Genomic DNA, 24,460 nt, shown 5'->3' with positions numbered 1-24,460 from the left:
AACTAAGGGTTAAATGACATTGTGAAAGGATTGTTCACCGGCTGAATTGTGACGTTCTTACTGACAAGACGGAGTTTAAATGTTCTGTGTATGGGAAGAAAAAATAATTGTTCACACCGCCGACTGAGACTCCAGTGACTTCACACCAAAATGTAGGTGGTTTTATTGCAGTTATTTACACCCGGGACAGTATTATGGCAGAAGACCCATGCACTTTGTTTGTCATACCAATTGCCTGAATAATTTTATATTTTGGTCTTGGGCTTCGTTCGTCATCGGATCACAAAACATAATTTTCTATTCAAAAAAACGACCTCCCAATGGCAGCCTGGTTACCCAGCCTTCAACAGGGGCCAGAATGTGCCCTATCCTCACAACAGGAGCTCACTACACATGCGTATTAGGGTGTGTGCTTGGAGCATGCGTAGTGCGGCCCATTTCATGAGCATGCGCAGTAGTGGTCTATGACTGAAGTTGCTATGCCAGTAATAGAATGTCGAGTGGAGCAAACTAACAGAGTTAGTGGGTGTGTGAGGAGGAATGGAGCCAGCGGAGTGGGCAGGGAGGCTTCATAAAGATACAGTGCAGGCCGCAAACCCCAAATAACAAGGTACCGGTCTTGTGTTTGCAGAAAACGGGCCGAAAAAGTCTGGATTTCTCTCTTCGCCAGACTCGGGGTAACGGCCGCCATCTTTATAGGGGGCAATGTGCAGCAGGGCGCATGCGCGGCCATCCTGGTCCAGGTAGCAGGAGGAGACAATGTTGTGAATTTCTATCCTGGACTGACAGGGATGGATTTTGGAAACTCCTTTTGCAGGGGGTTAGAAGGGGAACATTTACAGACGGGTGAGAGCTGACAGAGTCGCTCAATTCATCAGGACCTGGATCCTCCTTTTTTAATGCTCTGTACGATCCGTTTCCCAAACCTGCCACACTCAGTCCAGGATAGGAATTCAGGACCTGGATTTTTATCGGCCTCTGAGTGTAAGCATTGAGTTCCAGGTCATTAGCACTCACTGTGTAAACATTTCTTTCTCACATCCCTCACACCTTGCCCAAAATCTTAACTCTGTGTCCCATAATCCTTTTATGATCTGCTAATGTGAACAGCTTTTCTTTAACTACTTTATGTAAACTTATTATAATTTTGTGCACCTTTTGTTGAATCTCCCCTGATTCTACTTTGCTCCAAGGAGAACAATCCCACTTTCTCCAACCTAATCTTGCAACTAAAATCCCTTATCCCTCAACCCTTTCTGGTAAATCCCCTCTCCACCGCCTCAAGGACCCTCACATCCTTCACAATGTGTGGTGATCACTCATTTGCACAGACCCAGATGTTGTGTTCGTGTGTGTGACATCATCACACATCGACAATTACATGTTGACATCACCCCGCTCCCCGGGTATTTCCTCAACTGGGAGATTTTTCTCTGACTCCAGTGCTTCTGATATATTTCCAGCTACAGGGTTCAGCAGGAGATTTTAAAATTGAAAACTGAAACTGTTTCAGAGTTGAGTATTTTTGACCATTCACCTACATTTTAGAGCTTTTAGTTCTATGCTCTGTATGTGTGAAAGGTTCCATTGCTCTAGGGCTAGTGTAACTCATTCACTGTGGATTTGAATCCATGTCCATCTGTTGCTCTGTTTCACCTCTGCCCTCCCTGATCATCTCCCTGCCATTGTCTATCTCCTTCTGTCTTTCATAATGAGTGTATTTTAGCTCTGTTTGGCATCTAACTATTACTTCTGCTGATTGTGTCTAAATAAGGTTTCCACCGCTGCCCATCCCCTGACCATGTGCTGCTGTCTCACCAGCTTTATCTTCCCACAGTATCCTTCATAGTCAGGAGTTCTTTTTCCTGCACTATTGTCCATTTCTCTTCTACTTCTGAGCTTATATTGACCATTAAATTCTGCACCATTTTTATTCCCCGTCATGCATTCTGCACACCCTGAGATGTTAACTCTGTTCCCTTCTCCACAGATACTGCCTGACCTGCTGAGTATTTCCAGAATTTTCTCTTTTTATTTCAGATTTCCAGCAACTGCAGTATTTTGCTATTATTTTATTGCAGGTGTTGCTCACAGAACCGAGTCTAGAAACACAGATGGACCAATTAAGAGCCGGTTTGTATCAGGGTGGGTGTTGGACACAGAAGTTGGTCCCTGGCCTCGAGTGTAGGTCCTTTTTCATCGAGGCACAGAATCATTGAATGATTACAATACAGACTGAGGCTATTCATCCCATTGTGCCCATGCTGGCTCTCTGCAAGAGCAAATCTCTTAGTTCCACTCCCCTGCCCTTTCCCTAACAAGACCAGCAAATATTGCCAATCCCCAGTTGCCTGTGGGGAAGATGATGTTTGACCTTCTTGAACCGCTGCAGTCCGTGTGGTGAAGGTGCTCCCACAATGCTGTTTGGTAAGGAGTGACAGGTTATTCACCCAGCGATGATGAAGGACCAATGATATGTGTCCAAATCAACAGCAAGAATTTGTGTTTATATAGCGCCTTTAAGGTAATAAAACTTTCCAAGACATTTCAAAGTGTTTATAAGAAAAAGCTTTAGAGATTAGGACTGTACGTTCAAAGCTGTCTACTGTTGACTGAGTTCTGGATTGGCTGATTGATGGACACTGTAACCAGGTCAGTCTCAGTTTCCTCACGCTGAGTCTGCAGTGGTGACTTGAGTCTGAGGAGGACGAGAGATTAACCTGATGAAGACAGAGTAAAACAGCACAACTGCACATGCACGATGGCAGCAAACACAGCCTTTAAAATAAGGATGAGAATTTTATAATTTAGGTTCTCCTTAACCCGGAGTCTGCAGGTCAGTGAGCACAGGGGTGATGGGTGAACAAGACATGGTGCGAGTAAGCACACGGGCAGCAGAGTTTTGGATGACCTTAAATTTACAGGGAGGTTGAATGTGGGAGGCCGGCTGGGAGTGCGTTAGGATAGTTAAGTCTAGAGGTAACAAAGTAATGGATGAGAGTTTCAGCAGCAGATGAGCTGAGACTGGGGTGGAGTCGGGCGATGTTACTGAGGTGGAAATAGGCAGTCTTGGTGATGATGTGGATATGTGGTTGGAAGCTCATCTTGAGGTGAAATATTTCACCATGGTTGTGAACAGTCTGGTTCAGCCTCAGACAGTTGTCAGGGAGAGGTGCAGAGGTAGTGTCTGGGGAGTGGAGTTTGTAGCGGGGACTGAAGACAATGGCTTCAATCTTCCCAATATTTAAATGGCGTAATTTTCTGTTCATCCAGTACTGGATGTCAGACAAGTCAGGACGGCGTGTGACTTGGAGGGGAACTTGGAGGTGATGGTGTTCACATACACCTGTTACCCTGGTCCTTCTAGGGGGTGAAGGTTGAGGGTTGGGGAGATTCTGTCAGGGTTCTCCTGCATCTCTCACTTCTCTCTCGCTCTTTCTCCCTCCTCCCCTAGAAGCCCGAATCTTGTGTAGGCCCAGACCAGGTGGCAGGTTCCCTTCCCTGAAGGACATTAGTGAACCAGTTGGTTTTCTATGACAATTCAGCAGTTTTCATGGTCACTTTTTCCTAGTGCCGGCCCCACAAATACCCAGATTCATTCAGCTCAATTTCACAACCTGTCTTTGTGTTTTTGTGGGTTCTCTCTCACTCCCTTTTTTCTGTTTTAAATCAATTTCACAGGGTATTCGAAGGGGAGGATTTGCTGTCGGGAAATTCACACCAAGACCTGAGAGAGTCACTCGATTCATCAGGACCTGAATATTATCAGCCTTTGAACATGGAAGCAGAAAGCGCTGCTCACGCTGGGGAGAAACCATGTAAGTGCGGTGACTGTGGGAAGGGATTCAATTACCCGTCTGACCTGGAAACTCATCGACGCACTCACACTGGGGAGAAGCCATTCACCTGCCCTAAGTGTGGGAAGGGATTTACTCAGTCATCCACTCTGCTGACACACCAGCGAGTTCACACTGGGGAGAGACCATTCACCTGCTCTGAGTGTGGGAAGGGATTCACTAGGTCATCCCACCTACTGAGACATCAGCTGGTTCACTCAGACCAGAGACCGTTTACATGCTCAGTCTGCGGGAAGTGCTATAAAAGTTACCAGGATCTGGTCTTGCATCAACATGTTCATACTGACGACAGACCATTCAGGTGCTCTCACTGTGAGACTGGGTTTAGGCGATCATCTGACCTCATTGTACATCAGCGCAGTCACACCAGGGATAGATCGCTCATCTGTTCCATGTGTGGGAAGGGATTCACTCAGTCATCCAACCTGCTGAGACACCAGCGAATTCACACTGGAGAATGGGCTGCTCACTTGCCCTGACTGTGGGAAGGGATTCATTAGTTGAACCTACCCACTGAAACACCATCGAGTTCACACTGAGGAGAGACCAGTCAGCTGGTCTGTGTGTGGAAAGCGATTCACTCAGTCATTTGTGCTGCTGAGACACCAGCGAGTTGACAAGTAACAGCAAAATCCACTTACTGTAGTTAATCACATCCTGGATGGAACCATGTTCATTGGGGTCTGTTTCTGCTGATGTTAATAAACTCCAGCCCTGTTATAGAGGTTAATATCGTTGATACTAATCAATTAAATCAACTTGGTGTGAAATACAAGGTGTGTCGAATCTTTTTAATATCTCCAATGCTCTGCTTCTCCCCTGTCTCCTCCATCCTCACCTCCAATAAGTGTGAGGAGCTCATGGAGCTTCTTTGTTACTAAGATTGAGACAATACAATCAGCTGCCTCTGCTGCTTCCCTCCCTCCCACTCTCCCACTAGGCCAAACTGTCTGTAAGGTTCCTTCTTGTCTGAGCCCAAAACTCGCATCTTTCTCTAGTTTCTCTCCCATCTCCGCTCATGTCCTCTCAGTGCTCCCCTTGTCCATGAGGCCCTCCTTCTGCTCCCTTGATCTTATTCTCACCAAACTGCTGATTATCCAACTTCCCCATGTCTCTCTCTCTTCTGGTAATGCCCCTCTCATCATCAAATCTATCGTCATCACCCATCCTAAAAATAAACTCTTGACCTGACCATCTTTTCAAACTACCACCCCATCTCCAACCTCCCTTTCCTCTCCAAAATCCTTGTACTTGGTGACCCCCAAGGATCTATCCTTGGCCCCTCCTATTTCTCATCTACATGCTGCCACTCGGTGACATCATCCAAAAGCAGCGTGTTAGTTTTCACATGTACACTGACAACACCCAGCTCTACCTCACCACCATCCTTCTCCATTCCTCCACTGTTACTAAATTATCAAACTGCTTATCCCACATCCAGTACTGGATGAGCAGAAATTTCGTCCAAACAAAAATTGGGAAGACCAAAGCCATTGTATTCGGTCACCACTACAAATTCCGTTCCCTAACTACCGAGTCCATCCCTCTCCATGGGAACTGTCTGAGGCTGAACCACACTGTTCACAATCTTGGTCTTTTATTTGACCCCAAGATGAGTTTCTGACCACATGTCCGCACCATCATTAACACCAGATATTTCCATCTCCATAACATCGCCTGTCTCCACCCCACCCCAGCTCATCTGCTGCTCAAACCCTCATCCATGTCCGTGTTACCTTTAGACTTGACAATCCCAATACATTCCTAGCCGGCCTCTCATATTCACCCCGTCCCCACACAGAAACATGAGATCATCCAAAACTCTGCTGTCCGTGAGCTTTATCAGGCCAAGTCCCGTTCACCCTTCACCCCTGTAGTCATTGACCTAAATTGGTCCCTGTTCAAGCAATGCCTCAATTTTAAAATTCGTAATCTTGTTAACAAATCCCTTCATGGCCACATCCTTCCCTATCTCTGTAACTTCTAGTCGCACAACCCTCTGAGATATCTGTGCTATCTCATTCTGTACTCTTTAGCATCCCTGATTTTAATTACTCCACCATTGGTGGCCGTGCTGAGGTGCAAAGTTCCGGAATTTCCTCCCGAAACCTCTCCAGCTCTTTCTCCTGATTAAAGAGGCTTGTTAATATCTGCCTCTCCAATCAAGGTTCTGTCCATTGACCCGAATATCTCCCCATGTCACTCGATGTCAAATGTTTCTTTATGAAAGTCCTGTGAAGGACCTTGGCATGTTTTGTTGCATTAAAGGTATTATATGAATACAAGTTGTTGCTGTTTCACGACAGCCAGTTTGTGCACAGTAAGATTCCACAAACAGCAATCAGACTAACTGATTAATCCAGGCTTTTTTTGGTGGTGTTAGTTTAAGCACGAATGTTGGTCCCACTGCACCAGGAGAACTCCCCTGTGGACAGGATGTGGAGTTGTTGAGCTCTCCTGAGCTGAGAGTGGAGCTGATTGAGCTGTCGGGCCTGCAGTGTACCTTGAAGAACCGCTGTCTGGGATTTTTCCTCTTAATTCACTGACTCCCAGCTGAAGTTGTTTCTGCAGTTAAATAGTTAACTTTGAATATCAATCCCAATTTAACCTTTGGATCAAAATCTGCAACTTTAAATCAGCTGTAAAAGAGAAAGATAGTTCATACTAACGAATTTGGGGAGGGCAAACAAAGCTGGAGAATACACAATAAACAGGAGAATATTGGGAGGCGTAAAGAAAGTGAGAGACCTTGGAGTCCATGTCCACTGGCCCCTGAAGGTGGCAGGACAGGTGGATCAGGTGTTAAAGAAAGCATATATTTATCAGAACTCACCATACACCAGAACACTCACACTGGGGAGAGGCCATTCAGCTGTACGGAGTGTGGGAAGGGATTCACTCAGTCATCCCATCTACAGACATATCAACGAGTTCACACTGATGAGAAACCGTTTAAATGCCCAGACTGTGAGAAGTGCTTTAAAAGTTCCAGTGAACTGATGCACCATGAACGTATTCACACTGACGAGAGACAGTTCAGGTGCTCTCACTGTGGGACTGGGTTCAGGTGGTCAACTCAACTCACTGTACACCAGCGAATTCACACTGGAGAGAGGCCATTCACTTGCTCCGAGAGTGGGGAAGGGATTCATTCAGTCACTAACCTGTTGAGACACCAGCGAGTTCACAATTAACAAGGTTTTGCTGTGAATCACATCCAGGTCTGAACCATGTTCATTGGGGTCTGTTTCTGCTGATGTTAATAAACTCCAGCCCAGTCATAGGGATTTATACTCTGGATAACAATCAGATGAATCAAATTTGTGTTAAACACATAGTGTATTGAGTGTTTTTTTAATATCACTAACACAAATTAGTTCCTTTTGAACATAGGAACATGTCTCAGGACATTGGGGCAGCAATGAACAAACTCAGGGGAATATTGGATACAGAGTCAAAACAACATTATATTCTTTCTCCATGTGACCTGTCTCAGAATTATCTCATCAAACAGACCATCAAGATGAGAGGAGTTGACATTTTCAGTCATTCCAAGAGGAAATTAGAGGCTGTAATTATCCACGGATGTTGTTCTGAAATTTTACAACCTCCCACTGTCACCAAAGCTGGCAATAGACAGCTCATTGTACTAATTGTGCTGTAGCCTCTGTCCCAGATGTTGTTCAATATAGATTTAATGTTCAGAGAAAGGGGTGAGATTGGATGGTCAAAACTGCTCACAGGCTATGGAGGATGATGTTGACTTGAATGTGCCAAAAACAGTGTTCTTCATAGGCACCAATACTTTATCCCCAGTATTAGTCACTTTGGTCGGTGTTGTCCAACTGATAAGATAGAATGTGTCCTCATGTGTCTGTTTGAATGGGTGCGGGTGTATCCCAGAGTGTGGAAGTGTGTGTAAATGTGTGTGGGTGTGGAGAGGATGTCTGAGTGTGTGTGAGACAGACAGAGAATGTGTGTGTGTAGGTCTCTGTGTGTGGTTGTCTGTGCTGCTTCTCATTAGCTATAACACAAACCTTCCTCTCCAAGCAGACAACATGGCTCCTGAGAATCCCATCCAGTGATGTGAATGGTACGATTCGGAGATCCTTCATCCATGGTGAAACCACAGGCTGACTGTGTGCTGCGTAAAACCTGACATCTACACAACCAGGCCCCACTTCTCCCGGAGCAACATGAAGTGTCTGCTGCTTTCCAGATCTATTCCTTTCCCCTCACTATTATCCTCAGGTAGTTCACAAATTCCTTGTGTACATCATCCTCCAACACACCTATGGTTTCCACTTTAAATAATTCCATCGGTTTTTTTCACAGACAGCAATGGGATTGCTGCTATCACAGGAATCAGTTCTGAAATACTGTCCCTCTGATCTTCAGGCTTCCTGGAGTAATACACTGATGCCGATCTTCTCACCTAACACAAATCCATATCCCCATCTGAGTTCCAGATTTTAATGTGATTGTCTAATATAGAAAACATACATCATTTAACCCATTTAAACCTGATTCAGCACACCCCCTCCACACATACTACAAGAGGTTGTCTTTGAGATCAGTTGTTCCTTTGTAATCTGGGTTGTTCTGAATGATGACAATATGAACCTTCTTCCTAACCTGTCCTAACCCTTGAAAGGTGGGAATGCGCCATAAACAAAGATATGCTTCAAGTTAGTAATTCTGCTTAGTCTGACTGACATAATTAATTTAGGACTAACAGAAGGATTAGGGTATGATCGAATGGACAGATGTCCAACGGGGTCATAAGGGGACTTCTTGCTAATGTCGGGATTACAAGGTTAGACATTATTTTTACATTCATTTTTTTAACAATTTGCTGATTTTTGATGGAAAGGGAGACAGTGAGAAGGAGCTAGAAAGTCGAGGAGGTCAGAGGGAGTGCACTTGTGGTGTGGGGTGAGAGGGGAATAACAGAGGAACCAGCTATGGGTGCAGACAATTTCTACATAGGCATGAATGCACAGGATCGAAATTATAAACAAGAGCACACGGTTCATTCTGTAATCATGATCAATGCTGTAATGTCTACAAAATACTCCAAACGTACGGGAGAAACTTGTATCGATGAGATGTCTTTGGGGCTCTCCTGTATCCCCACATTTGTCGTTAATGTTGCTTTTTCATCACACAGCTGACTCATGTCGAGTGTTTTAGATTCTCCACAACACCCTTCTGTCGGTTCCTTCACTGAAACCAGGGACTCTCCTTGTTTAACGGTGACATTCCCTGTCTGCCCGGTTATTTCTTGAAGTCAGTCAGCCCTTGAATTGTTTGTACATTGTTTCATCATGTCCCACCCAGCTGGCCACCAGTGCAGAGGCATTGGAGGAGGACGGTTTGGTCCACGTTCTTAGAGGCTGCAGACAGGCCGAGAAGGACAATGAGGGAGTTTTCCTCTGTCACATTCACATCAGATGTCATTGGTGACTTTGGGAAGAGCTATTTCGATACCGTGACAGGGACAGAGATGTTATTGGAGGGATTTAAACATGGAGTTCCGGGAAATGTGGAGATGGATTTGGGAGGTGATCAGGACTTTGGAGAGCGAAAGGAGGTGGGAGCTGGAGCGGGAGTTTAATAGGATAGTGGGGTCAAGTGTTGGTTTTATTGAGGACAGGTGATGATGGCAGATTTGAAGGAGAGATGGGCAGTACCAGGAGAGAGAGAACCAATTGCGCCACACACACTTACACAAACCTAACTGACAAGGTATCCAAACCAGGGTGTCAGTGAGTCTAATCTTCAGATTGCCGCTACCCAGATAGCTATTGTGCTCTATCAGTTTTACGCTTCCAAAATAAAGGGTGGGACATTCATTCCAAATACATGGAAACAGTCTGATCCCACCCACTGCAGACACATCCATGTCACCGGGAACGAGCTCTCTTACAACCGGTGCCATCTCCCTTCGAGCCTTTCATTGTCTTGTCTGATACCAAGTATTCTGATTGTCCTAAAGCCGATATTAGGTTTGAATTCCTGATGTGCAGTAACGAGAATCCTTTCAATGTCTCAAATCAGTTAATTTCACTGATAAAATTAGAGTCACTGTTCCAGCATCTTAAAGAAGGGAAAGGTGCCTTGACTGTCTCTGGTCAGTCGGGCAGTTCACCCTTCATTCGCATTGGATTCCATTCCTCAAAGGGGATTTTCATTTCCTTCTTGAGTTCCCTTACTACATCTGGCAGCATCTTTGGATTGAGAGGCATTATTAACATTTCAGATGCAGTGCAGTTCTGATGAAAGGTTACAGACCTGAAATGAAAACTATGTCTCTCTCTCCACAGTCACTACCAGATCTGCTGAGAATTCAAGCATTTTCTGTTTTTATTTCAGATAACCAGCATCTGCAGTATTTTGCTTTACTTTACCTGATCAGTGAAACAGAAAAATCCTCAGGGTACTTGACAGGGCGGATTTGGAGAGGATGTTACCTCTTGTGAGAGAATCTAGAACTCGGAATTGGTGTTTAAAAACAAGGGGTCACCCATTTGAAATGGAGATGAGGCGATTTTTTTTCTCTCAAAGGGTCGTGAAACTTTGGAACTCTGTTCCTGAAAAGGCTGTGGAAGCAAAGTCTTTGAATATTATTAAGGCAGAGGTCGATATATCCTTGGGAAGCAAGGGGGTGATAGGTTATGAATGATAGGTGGGATACAGATTTCAGGTGACTATCAGGTTAGCCATGATCTTATTAAATGGCGGAGTAGGCTTGAGGGGCCGAATGGCCTACTCCTGTTCCTTTTTCTTTTATGTGGTGCTAAGAATGTGGAACCCATTACCAGTCGATTTCGAAACCCATGTCTGAGCTGAAAATGTGTAGGTAAACTCACACTGTAAATAGATTGTTCACCAGTTAAAATTGGAAAGGGATTCACTCTCATCCCATTTACTGACACAACAACCCAGTCTTGCTGGTGGGAGACCATTCAGATACTTCACTTGTGCAAAGGGCTTTATTCAGTTTGCCCACATGTTAACACTCCAACTTTAAAAGTTCAAAAGATTTGATCCACAATCAGAGCAGAGATGCTGGCAAGACATGGTTTAAATGTTCCATGTAAGGGGGGAAATGTTACTAGCTCACCCCTTCTGCTGAGACTACACTGAGTTCAGATCGAACTGTCGGGGTTTGTTCTGCATCCAAGCGAGAATTGCCGTGGACCCCGGAGCAATTTGGCCGCTGTATCATTGATTCAACAATTTTATGTCTTGCCCCTATGGCACCCATCGTATTCTGATTACAGGACAAAGGTTTCTGTCCTACAACGTGATCTTTCAATGGCAGAGCGTCCACCCAGCATTCGCTGCGGGGCAGAATGTGCCCTATCTTCACAACAGCAGCGCCATACGCATGCGCAGTGCTGAGTGTGATGGGGCATGCGCATTGCGGTCGGATCCATGAGCATGCGCAGTGCTGGTCTGTGACTGAGGCTGCTCAGAGCGTGTGAGAGAATGTCGAGTGGAGCAAACTAACAGAGTTAGTGGGTGTGTGAGGAGGAATGAAGCCAGCGGAGTGGGCAGGGAGGCTTTATAAATACACAGTGCAGGCCTCAGACCCCAAATAACTAGGTCCCAGTCTTGTGTTTGCAGAGAACGGGCCGAAAATGTCTGGATTTCTCCCTTCGCCAGGCCCGGGGTAACGGCCGCCATCTTTATAGGGCGCAATGTTCAGCACTGCGCATGCGCGGTCATCCTGTTCCAGTAGCAGGAGGAGAGAATATTGTGCATTTCTATCCCGGACTAACAGGGATGGATTTTGGAAATTCCTTTTACAGGGGGTTAGAAGGGGAGGATTTACACACAGCAAACTCAAACCAAGAGAAACATTTGTTCTTTCTGAATTTCAATCCTGGATTGACCTTGATGGATTTTTTGAATTCCATTTACAGGATGTTAGACGAGGAAGGGGAACTCAAGGGATACTTAAGGGAGATGAGAAACTGAAACCAAACATCACGTCAAAATCTGAAAGTCTCTTGATTCACCAGGACCTGAATAGCACCAGCCTTTGAATGTAAGCATTGAGGTCATTTTCAGTTACTGGGAAAAAAATCTCTTCCTCACATTGTGGATCTTACCTAAAATCTTAAATCTCTGTCCCTTAATCCTTTCATAATCAGCTAATGGGAACAGCTTTTATTTAACTACCTTTCATAATCCTGTACACCTCTATCAAATCTCCCCTCAAGCTCCTTTACTCTGAGGAGAACAACCCCAGTTTCTTGAATTTAATCTTACAATTAAAATCCCTCATCCCTCGACCCATTCTGATAAATCTCCTCTGCCCCCTCTCAAGGACCCTCACACCCTTAATAATGTGTGGTGATCACTGGTTTGCACAGACCCAGATGTTCTGTGTCCATGACATCATCACACATTGACAATTACACGGTGACATCATCACACATCGACAATTACACGGTCACATCACCCCGCTCCCCGGGCATTTCCTCAACTGGGAGATTTTTCTCTGACTCCGGTGCTTCTGCTATCTTTTCAGCTGCAGGCGGGAGAGTTTAAATTTGAAAATGGTGATATTGTTTCAGAGGTGAGTATTTTTCACCATCCATCTACAATTTAGAGCTTTTAGTGCTGTGCTCTGTTTTCTGTGAGAGGTTCCAAGTCTCTGGGACTGGTGTGGCTCCTTTACTGAGGATCTGAATCCATGTCCATCCATTGCTCTGTTTCACCTCTGCCCTCCCTGATCACCTCGCTATCATTGTCCACCTTCCTCTGTCTCTAATAATGGATCTATTTGAGTTATGTTTAGTATTTTATTGTTACTTCTGCTGACTGTGTCTCAATGAGGTTTCCTCCGCTGCCCATCCCCTGACCATATGCTGCTGGTTTCCCAGCTTTATCTTCCCACAGTATCTTTCATAGTCAGGAATTGTTTTTCCTGCCCGATAGTCCATTTCTATTCCACTTCTGAGCTTATATTGATCATCAAATTCTGCAGCATTTTTACTCCTTGTAAATCATTCTGCGAACCCTGAAATGTTTACTCTGTTTCCCTCTCCACAGATACCAGCAAATATTGCCAATCCCCAGTTGCCTCAGTAGAAGATGATGTTTGACCTTCTTGAACCGCTGCAGTCCGTGTGGTGAAGGTGCTCCCACAATGCTGTTAGGTAAGGAGTTACAGGTTATTCACCCAGTCATGATGAAGGAACAGTGATATATGTCCAAATCAACAACAACAATTTGTATTTATAAAGCACTTTTAATGTAAGACAATGTTCCAAGGCATTTCACAGAAATGTTACAAAGCAAGGTTTGACACTGAGCCACATGAGGAGATATTAGGGCAGGTGATCAAGTGTTTGGTCAAAGAAGTGGGTTTTACAGAGTGAATTAAAGGAGGAAAATGAGGTAGAGAATGGGAGAGGTTTAGGGAGTGAATTCCAGAGCTTGGAGCCTTGGAAAGTGACAGAATGGGCACGAATGTGGAATAATAGAAATCAGGAACGCTCAGTATACCAAATTAGAGGGTTGTGATGCTGGAGGAGATTCCAGCAATAGGGAGCAGCCATGCAGAAATTTGAAAATAATGGGTGGAGTTGGGCGATGTTACTGAGGTGGAAATAGGCGGTCTTGGTGGTGATGTGGATATGTGGTTGGAAGCTCATCTTGGGGTGAAATATTTCACCATGGTTGTGAACAGTCTGGTTCAGTCTCAGACAGTTGTCAGGGAGAGGGATGGAGTTGGTGTCTAGGGAGTGGAGTTTGTAGCGGGGACTGAAGACAATGGCTTCAATCTTCCCAATATTTAAATGGAGGAAATTTCTGTTCATCCAGTACTGGATGTCAGACAAGTCAGGACGGTGTGTGACTTGGAGGGGAACTTGGAGGTGATGGTCTTCACATATACCTGCTACCCTGGTCCTTCTGGGTGGAGGTTGAGGGTTTGGGAGATTCTGTCAATGCTCTGGTTGTGTTGCAGATGTTTGAAATCTTTCTCCTTCCACCCTGCCTCCATCTTTCTCTCTCTTTTTTTTTATTTGTTTGGGAGGGAGCGATGGATCCTGCAGCTGGATGGATGTGGGCTTCACTGGCTGGGCCAGCATTTCTTGCCCATCCCCAGTTGCACTTGAGAAGTTGCTGATGAGCTACCTTCTTGAACCACTGCAGGCCATGTGGTATAGGTACATCCACAGTGCACTTAGGAAGGGAGTTCCAGGATTTTGACCCAGCAACAGTGAAGGAATGGTGATATGTTTCCAAGTCAGGACGGTATGTGACTTGGAGGGGAACTTGGAGGTGATGGTGTTCACATACACCTGCTACCCTGGTCCTTCTCGGGGGTAGAGGTTCAAGGTTTGGGAGATTCTGTCAAAGTTCTGGTCTATTTGTAGGTCTATGAAAAGCCCTCTCCTCACCCCTGCTCTCCCACTCCCCTCTCTGACTTTCTCTCTCCTTTTCTCCTTCTGTCACGTAGAATTCTCTAGCCTAGTGGGTTGTGGATGCTCCATCATTGAATATATTTCAGGCTGAGATGCGGTGATATTTGGTCTCTCAGGGAGTCGCGGGATATGGGGAGTGGGCGGGAAAGTGGAGATGAAGCCCAAGAAATGCCACGATCGTATTGAATGACGGAGCAGGCTCGAAGGGCCATGTGGTCTCCTGCTGCCCCGAACTCTTGTTTTATTTTTGACGCCAGAGTCTTGTGTAAGCCCAGACTGGGTGGCAGGTTCCCTTCCCTGAAGGACATTAGTGAACCAGTTGAGTTTTTGTGACAATCCAGCAGTTTTCATGGTCACTTTTTCCTAGTGCCGGCCCCACAAATTCCCAGATTCATTCAGCTCAATTTCACAACCTGCCTTTGTGTTTTTGTGGGTTCTCTCTCACTCCCTTTTTTCTGTTTTAAATCAATTTCACAGGGGGTTAGAAGGGGAGGATTTGCAGTCAGGAAACCGAAACCAAACATCACATCAGGATCTGACAGAGTCGTCTAATTTATCATAACCTGAATATCATTGGATTTTGAACATGGAAGGAAAAAGCACCGTTCACAGTGGGGAGAAAACAGACACGTGTTCTGTGTATGGACAAGGCTTCAGTCGATCATCAGGCCTGTCAAAACATAAACGCAGTGAGAATGGGGAGAAACCATGGAAATGCGGGGACTGTGGGAAGGGATTCAATTACCCGTCTGAACTGGAAACTCATCGGCACAGGCACACTGGAGAGAGACCATTCACCTGCTCCATGTGTGGGAAAGGATTCACTTGTTCATCCCATCTGCTGACACACCAGCGAGTTCACACTGGGAAGAAACCATTTACCTGCTCCGTGTGTGGGAAGGGATTCACTCAGCCATTCAACTTGTTGAAACATGAGCGACTTCATATTGTGGAGAGACCGTTCACCTGCTTCACGTGTGGGAAAGGATTCACTCAGACATCTGACCTGCTGGCACACCAGCGACTTCACACTGCGGAGAGACCATTCATCTGCTCACTGTGTGGGAAGGGATTCACTCAGTCAACTAACCTGCTGAAACACCAGCGAATTCACACTGGGGAGAGACCATTCAAATGCTCAGACTGCGGGAAGTGCTATAAAAGCTTCGGGGAAATGATGTCCCATCAACGTGTTCACAGTGACGAGAAACCATTCAGGTGCTCTCACTGCGGGACTGGGTTCAGGTGGCCATCTCAACTCACAGTACACCAGCGAGTTCACAGCGGAGAGAGACCGTTCACCTGCTCCACGTGTGGGAAGGGATTCACTCAGTTACCCCACCTGCTGAGACACCAGCGAATTCACAAGTGACAACAGTGAATGGATTTTGCTGTTATCCACATCCTGGACTGATCCATGTTGATTGGGGTCTGTTTCTACTAATGTTAATAAACTCCAACCCAGTTATAGCTGTTAATATTCTGAATAAAGTCAAATAAATCAGCTCTGTGTTAAACATACAAATTAGTTCCTTTTGAAGGACTCTCCCTCTCCCCCTGTCTCCTCCATCCTCACCTCCAACAACAAGTGTGAGGAGCTCATGGAGCTTCTTTGCCACTAAGATTGAGACAATCCGATCAGCTGCCTCTGCTGCTTCCCTCCCTTCCACTAGCCCATCGGGACAAACTGTCTCCAAAGATCCCTCTTGTCCGAGCCCTGAACCCACATCTTTCTTTAGTTTCGCTCCCATTTCCTCTCATGCCACCTTCATGCTCACCTTGTCCATGAGACCCACCTCCTGCTCCATTGACCCTATTCCCACTAAACTGCTGGTCACCCAACTTTCCCATGTTCACTGAGATTGCTAATGGTTCTCTCTCTTCAGTTACTGTCCCTCTCACCTTCAAATCTGACATCATCAAGCCCTCGTCAATAAACAAACCTTTGGCCTTGTCCTTGCAAACTGCTGTCCCATCTCCAACCTTCCTTTCCTCTCCAAACTCCTCAAACATGTTCACACCTCCCAAATCCGTGCCCATCTTTCCCAGAACTCCCTGTCTGAATCCCTGCAATCAGGTTTCTGCCCCTGCCACACTACTGAAACAGCTCTGATCAAAGCCACCAATGACATCCTATGTGACTGGGACAAAGGTAAACTATCCCTTCTCGTCCTTCTCGAGCTGTCTGCAGCCTTTGACAGGGTTGACCACACCATTCTGCTCCAACACCTCTCCACTGTCATCAAGCTGGGTGGGGCTGCTCTGTCCTGGTTTCATTCTTCTCTTTCTAACCATCGTCAGTGAATCACTTGTAATGTCTTCCCTTCCCACTCCCACAGTTACCTCTGGTAACCCCAAAGGAGCTAGCCTTGGCCTCTTATTTCTCATCAACATGCTCCCCACAACAACATCATCTGAAATCACAATGTCAGTTATCACGTGTACACTGTCAGTGCCCAGCTCTACCTCACCACCACCTCTCTCCACTTCTCCACTTTTATTAAATTATCAGACTGCTTGCCTGATATTCAATGGTGGATGTGCAGAAATTTACTCCAATTAAATATTGGGAAGACCAAAGCCATTGTTTTCATTCCTGAGCTACCAACTCCATTCCTCTCCCTGGCAACTGTCTGAGACTAAACCAGACTTTTTGCACAAGTGATGTCAGGTTTGACCCCGACATATGTTCTGACTCGGGTGTATGTGTCTTGGTGAGTTTCCAGGCAAATTATGATGTGACTCTTCCCCACAGACAGAACAGACAAACATTTCTCCTTCCATAATCAAAGGCTGGTCATTTATGAATTCAGTGATTCTATAAGATCTTGTCGAGATTTTTGGTTTGAGTTTCCCATCTGAAAATCCTCTCCCTCTAATCCCCTGTAAACACAGTTTACATAAGTCATCACTGTCAGTACAGGATAGAAATTCAGAACAGACAATTCTAGTTTCTATGGAATATTCTTTCTCCTTTCATTCCCCCAAATCTATAAATCCCTGTCCCACACACTCCTCCCCTTCTCTGCTCATTGTTCCAGATTCAGTGCCTGGTCTGCTGCTAATTCTTTTCTCCTCTCCAGATTCTCTCTCTTCCTGTCCTTAAAGTGGTGACTCAGGCTGTGGGTCAATCCCACTCCTTCACTCTAATTCTGCCAAATAATTCAGTTCAAAACAACAAATCATCTTTAATGACTTGATTCGTCATTTGGATGTTTGGAAAGAATCACCTTTTTCCCAACTGTGGAGAACAGAAAGTCCAGTGATTAATTCAGAGCCTCTTTCTCCCCAGGTCTGTTCCAACAAGCTGTGTCTATCCAAGTTACATTGATACAGACTCACATTCATTAAGTGATCAGATCTCACTGAACTATGACACAAGCTGTGTCTATCCAAGTTACATTAATACAGACTCACTCACTCATTAAGGGATCAGATCTCACTGAACTATGACACAAGCTGTGTCTATACGAGTTACATTGATACAGACTCACTCACTCAGTGAGTGATCAGGTCTCACTGAACTTTGACACAAGCTGTGTCTATCTGAGTTACATTGATACAGACTCACTCACTCAGTAAGTGATCAGATCTCACTGAACTATGACACAAGCTGTGTCTCTCTGAGTTACATCGATACAGACTCAATAAGTGATCAGGTCTGACTGAATTACATCAACAAATGCAACAACTTACATTTATATCGAGCTTCTAATTGTCCCAAGAAGTTTCACAGGGGCATAAGGACATATTAGGTCAGATGACCAACTGCTTGGTCAAAGAGGTCGGTTATAAGGAGTGTCTGAAAGGGGGAAAGTGAATTAGAAAGGTGGAGAGGTTTAGGGTGGAAATTCCACAGCTTAGGGTCCAGGCAGCTGAAGGCCCGGCCACCAATGGTGGAGTGATTAAAATCGGGGATGAAGGACATCCGGTAATGGTGCTCCATGTATGTGGGCCCCATAGCCCAGGCTCAAGGCCCAAATCTGAACTTTGGGTCATCGTTTGACCGTCCCTGGTCTCAGAGAAAAACAATTCCCCAAATAAACATCTTGAAGGATCTTGGTTTATTGATACCATAAAAAGTTTGGACCAGTTGAGTCCTCCTGTGTAGTCGATGGGGATTGACATTAACATAACTAAAATTATCTGTATTTCAGTGTCAGAACAAGAACATGTTTTCGCAAAGATAAAAAGTATATTAATACTGAAATACTGAACAGAACAAACCTGGCGAAGTACACAGCAGGTCAATCACCATTAGAAAGTGATAAGTTAGTGGTCACTGTTTCAGGTGGGACTCCTTCAGAATGAACACTTCCCACTACCAACACCAACCCCCCTCCCCCATCCCCCTCCCTGTGAACTGAACATTCCTTCACCCACTCATCCACCCATTGCACATCCACCCAATGGCTCCCAGCCTGGATTGACATTCAGCATGAACCCAGTGAGAGGGTGAGCTGGCCCACGGGATGTCAGAATGGACAAGAGCTGGAAGTGGTTCCAATCAATGCGTTTTATGTGTCGTTGTTAAAAACAGGAAACTTAATATTTTGCCAAACCCCCATGTGCACACCCTTGGTGATTTACAATTTCTCACCCAATCCTTTCCTCTGGTTTCAACATGGTGCATCCTGTGTGGGTTCAGCAAAGGTAGAGACAGGCTGCTTGGGAGATGGGGGCAGAGTGTCGGGAGATGGGGGCAGAGTGTCGGGAGATGGGGGCAGAGTGTCGGGAGATGGGGGCAGAGTGTCGGGAGATGGGGCAGAGTGTCGAGAGATGGGGGCAGCGTGTCGGGAGATGGGGGCAGAGTGTCGGGAGATGGGGGCAGTGTGTCGGGAGATGGGGGCAGAGTGTCGGGAGATGGGGGCAGAGTGTCGGGAGATGGGGGCAGAGTGTCGGGAGATGGGGCAGAGTGTCGAGAGATGGGGGCAGCGTGTCGGGAGATGGGGGCAGAGTGTCGGGAGATGGGGGCAGTGTGTCGGGAGATGGGGGCAGAGTGTCGGGAGATTGGGGCGGTGTGTCGGGAGATGGGGCAGAGTGTCGGGAGATGGGGCAGTATCGGGAGATGGGGGCAGAGTGTCGGGAGTTGGGGCAGAGTGTCGGGAGATGGGGGCAGTGTGTCGGGAGATGGGGCAGAGTGTCGGGAGATGGGGGCAGAGTGTCGGGAGATGGGGAAGAGTGTCGGGAGATGGGAACAGGGTGTCGAGAGATGGAGGCAGAGTGTCGGGAGATGGGGGCAGTGTGTTGGGAAATGGGACAGAGTGTCGGGAGATGGGGGCAGTGTGTCGGGAGATGGGACAGAGTGTCGGGAGATGGGGGCAGTGTGTCGGGAGATGGGGGCAGTGTGTCGGGAGATGGGGCAGAGTGTCAGGAGATGGGACAGAGTGTCTGGAGAGGGGGCAGTGTGTCGGGAGATGGGGGCAGAGTGTCGGGAGATGGGGGCAGAGTGTCGGGAGATGGGGGCAGAGTTTCGGGAGATGGGGCAGAGTGTCGGGAGATGGGGCAGAGTGTCAGGAGATGGGACAGAGTGTCGGGAGATGGGGGCAGAGTGTCGGGAGATGGGGCAGAGTGTCGGGAGATGGGGCAGAGTGTCGGGAGATGGGGGCAGTGTGTCGGGAGATGGGGGGCAGAGTGTCAGGAGATGGGGCAGAGTGTCGGGAGATGGGGGCAGTGTGTCGGGAGATGGGACAGAGTGTCGGGAGATGGGGGCAGTGTGTCGGGAGATGGGGGCAGTGTGTCGGGAGATGGGGCAGAGTGTCAGGAGATGGGACAGAGTGTCTGGATATGGGGGCAGTGTGTCGGGAGATGGGGGCAGAGTGTCGGGAGATGGGGGCAGAGTGTCGCGAGATGGGGGCAGAGTTGCGGGAGATGGGGCAGAGTGTCAGGAGATGGGGCAGAGTGTCAGGAGATGGGACAGAGTGTCGGGAGATGGGGGCAGTGTGTCGGGAGATGGGGGCAGAGTGTTGGGAGATGGGGCAGAGTGTCAGGAGATGGGGAAGAGTGTCGGGAGATGGAGGCAGAGTGTCAGGAGATGGGGCAGTGTGTCGGGAGATGGGACAGAGTGTGGGGAGATGGGGGCAGTGTGTCGGGAGATGGGGGCAGAGTGTCAGGAGATGGGACAGAGTGTCTGGAGATGGGGGCAGTGTGTCGGGAGATGGGGGCAGAGTGTCGGGAGATGGGGCAGAGTGTCGGGAGATGGGGCAGAGTGTCGGGAGATGGGGCAGAGTGTCGGGAGATGGGGCAGAGTGTCGGGAGATGGGAACAGGGTGTCGGGAGATGGTGGCAGAGTGTCGGGAGATGGGGCAGAGTGTCAGGAGGTTGGGCAGAGTGTTGGGAGATGGGGGCAGAGTGTCAGGAGATGGGGGCAGAGTGTCGGGAGATGGAGGCAGAGTGTCGGGAGATGGAGGCAGAATGTCGGGAGATGGGGCAGAGTGTCGGGAGATGGAGGCAGAGTGTCGGGAGATGGAGGCAGAGTGTCAGGAGATGGGGCAGTGTGTCGGGAGATGGGACAGAGTGTGGGGAGATGGGGGCAGTGTGTCGGGAGATGGGAGCAGAGTGTCAGGAGATGGGACAGAGTGTCTGGAGATGGGGGCAGTGTGTCGGGAGATGGGGGCAGAGTGTCGGGAGATGGGGCAGAGTGTCGGGAGATGGGGCAGAGTGTCGGGAGATGGAGGCAGAGTGTCGGGAGATGGGGCAGTGTGTCGGGAGATGGGGGCAGTGTGTCGGGAGATGGGACAGAGTGTCGGGAGATGGGGCAGTGTGTCGGGAGATGGGGGCAGTGTGTCGGGAGATGGGGCAGAGTGTCGGGAGATGGGGCAGAGTGTCGGGAGATGGAGGCAGAGTGTCGGGAGATGGGGCAGTGTGTCGGGAGATGGGGGCAGTGTGTCGGGAGATGGGACAGAGTGTCGGGAGATGGGGGCAGTGTGTCGGGAGATGGGACAGAGTGTCGGGAGATGGGGGCAGTGTGTCGGGAGATGAGGGCAGAGTGTCGGGAGATGGGGGCAGAGTGTCGGGAGATGGGGGCAGAGTTCCAGGAGATGGGACAGAGTGTCGGGAGATGGGACATATACTGTACATCTTCATAATTCACAACACTATTCCTGATGTTCATGAGCTGCCTCACTTTCTTTCCCATTAATTCCATTTGCTGATCTATCAGTAATGGACTTGCTGCCATCTCGAACAAAACTTTTTTCACCACTAAGGCTCCGCTGGTATTTAATAGTCTTCATGACATCATCGCACTGGGACTGGATGACATCATAAGAGTCCATTGTTTCTTAATGACCCACATCAACAACAAGAGGAAATATGAATAAACCTGAGCACATTATCTAGGCTGACACTCCAGGGTGACACTGAGGGACTGCTGCACTGTCAGAGACAGCATCCTTCACATGGAACTTGTGGAGGCTCTGGTCACAATCTTCCAATCCTCCTTATACAGTAGTGGTGTCAAAGCACTGAAAGATTGTAAATGTTACACCCCTGTTCAAAAACACAAGCTATTCCAGGACAATCAGCTTCACATCAGTGGTGGGGAAAGGTTGGAGCCAATAATCCAGGAGAAAATTAATTGGCAATTGGAAAAGTATGGATTTTTATTTCCAGCATTTTCTGTTTTTGATAGCGATGCCTTCCCTTAATTGCAAGGTGAACAGAGGATCTCTGGGAGGAACAGGGAGCTGGGACTTGTCCGTGAGAGTAAGCAAAGGTATGAGAACTGAAAGAATCTCGAGTAAGAAAGGGGAAAAGATCCAAAAAAGGGGCAGTCAGTAACAGGACATCTATCGGTCTCCTCTTATCCTGGAGAAATCAAGGACTTAACATACTGCATGTTTGAAACAAAGCTGATTTATTTAACATCAAGATATTAAACTCCAGCCCAGTTATAGAGATTATTAACATCAGTAGAAATAAACCCCAACTGAACATGGATGATATTAACAGTGACAGTAAAAGCAGAATTGAGCACATTAAGGGGAACAGAGGTTAAATGGAAATTATTTTCACTGTTTAGGCAGTCTAGGAATAGGTGGTATTGTCCAAAGGTTAGAACCAGACCCTGAGTGTAATTACATACGATACATGACACAGAAACAGGCCATTCAGTCCAGCCAGTCCATGCTGCTGTTTATGTTCCACAAGAACCTCCTCCCATTTATCCTGATCTAAATCTACAATCTTAACCATCTATTCCCTTCTCCCGCTTGTGCTTGTCCAGCTTCCCCTTAAATGATATTAGATGCGATTCTATCATTGGACAACACTTACTAAACAATCCTGAAGTAAAAGTTCAGAATCTTCTTGTAAACTAATTTCTGATGAGTTCCTGAATTATGGGGAAAGATCAGAGACAGCGGTTCTTAAAGGGACACTGCAGTCCCGAGAACACAATCATATATAGATCCAGAATATTAAACTCCAACTCAGTAACAGGGATTATTAACATCAGCAGAAACAAACCCCAACTGCCTGGATGTGATTAACAGCAGCAATAACAGTAGAATCCAACCATGCAGTCACTTATGAACTCGCTGGTGTCTATGCAGCTGTGGTGACTGAATGAATCCCTTCCCACACTGAGAGCAGGGGAATGGTCTCTCCCCAGTGTGAACTCGCTGGTGTGTCACCAGGTGAGCCAACTGAGTGAATCCCTTCCCACATTTGGAGTAGATGAACGGTCTCTCTCCAGTGTGAAGTCGCTGGTGTACAATGAGTTTGGATGAAGACCTGAATCTCTTTCCACAGGAAGTACAGCTGAACGGCCTCTCCTCTGTGTGAATTCGCTGGTGGTTTAGCAGGTCAGAGGACCCAGTGAATCCTTTCCCACACTCGGAGCAGGTGAACGGCCTTTCTCGTGTGAACTCGCTGGTGTCTCAGTAGATCAACTGCTCGAGTGAATCCCTTCCCACAATTGGAGCAGATGAATGGCCTCTCCTCAGTGTAAAGTCGCTGGTGTATATTGAGGTTGAATGAAGACCTGAATCTCTTTCCACAGGAAGTACAACTGAACGGTCTCTCCTCAGTGTGAACTCGCTGGTGTGTCAGTAGGTGAGATGACTGAATGAATCCCTTCCCACATTTGGAGCAGATGAATGGCCTCTCTCCAGTGTGAAGTCGCTGGTGTACAATGAGGTTTGATGAAGACCTCAAACCCTTCCCAGTCAGAGCAGGTAAATGATCTCTCCCCAGTGTGAACTCGCTGGTGTGTCAGTAGTTGGGATAAGTGAGTGAATCCCTTACCATATTTAGGGCAGGTGAACGGCCTCTCCCCAGTGTTACTGCGCTGATGCTTTTCCAGCTGGGATGGGTAATCGAATCCTTTCTAACATTCCTTACATTTCCACAGTTTCTCCATGGTGTGGGTATCCCTGTGTCTCTCCAGGTTGGATGATCAGTTGAAGCCTCGTCCACACAGAGAACACGTGTACAGTTTCTCCCCGCTGTGAATGGTGAAATGTTATTTCAGGCTGTGTAACTGGTTAAAGCTCTTTCCACTGTCAGTTCACTGGAACACTCTCATTCAGGGGTGTATATATCTCGGTGCTTTTCCAGACTCACTGATGTTTGAAATCTTTTCCCACAGACAGAACAGACAAATATTTCTCCTTCGACATTCAAAGACAATAATATTCAGGTCCTGATGAATCGAGTGACTCTGTCAGATCTTGATGTGATGTTTGGTTTGAGTTCCCCCTCTGTAAATCCTCCCCTTCTGATACCCTGTAAAAGGAGTTTACAAAAGTGATCATTATAAGAACAGGATAGAAATTCAGAGCAGACAATTCTCATTTCTATGGAACATTATTTCCTGTCTCCTTCTCCCAAAGCTGCAAATCCCCGTCCCACACTCTCCCTCCTCCCTGTGCTGAAGCCAAACAGAATTTTGGATAATTCTTCCTGTATCTTTGTTCCAAATTTGTCCAACTGAAGATAACAATATGTTTCATCATTCACTTCAGTCATTACTCGTGACAAAACATTAATCTGAAACCCCCTGACCGACCTTACAGAATAGCAGACATTAACCTTGTGTCCAAATCTTACTGTGTGGAGATTTAATGAGTGATTGTGAAGATGGTTTCTCCAAACCTCCCTGGGTTTCCTTCCTTCCTTCTCTCCCTCTCTAACTAAGTTAAACCTGGGATCAGT

At 46.9% G+C, this 24,460-nt stretch overlaps 1 protein-coding gene across 1 annotated transcript in view; it reads left to right on the top strand.

Moving 5' to 3' along the window:
• The window catches only part of LOC144697660 (uncharacterized), a gene marked incomplete at its 5' end in the record, with an annotated part of 71,191 nt that extends 59,348 nt beyond the window's left edge, over positions 1–11,843 (top strand). The window contains 4 exons of the mRNA XM_078569681.1: positions 1,464–1,470; positions 3,824–4,103; positions 6,666–6,897; positions 11,789–11,843. Coding sequence (XP_078425807.1) covers positions 1,464–1,470; positions 3,824–4,103; positions 6,666–6,897; positions 11,789–11,843 — 574 coding nt within the window. The remainder of the gene's footprint in view (positions 1–1,463; positions 1,471–3,823; positions 4,104–6,665; positions 6,898–11,788) is intronic.
• Between the last annotated feature and the right edge of the window lie 12,617 nt (positions 11,844–24,460).

The sequence above is a fragment of the Cetorhinus maximus genome, chromosome 23 (assembly GCF_964194155.1).
Source record: "Cetorhinus maximus chromosome 23, sCetMax3.hap1.1, whole genome shotgun sequence".
Classification (NCBI taxonomy): Eukaryota; Metazoa; Chordata; class Chondrichthyes; order Lamniformes; family Cetorhinidae; genus Cetorhinus; species Cetorhinus maximus.
This window is presented reverse-complemented; position numbering and strand designations above follow the sequence as displayed.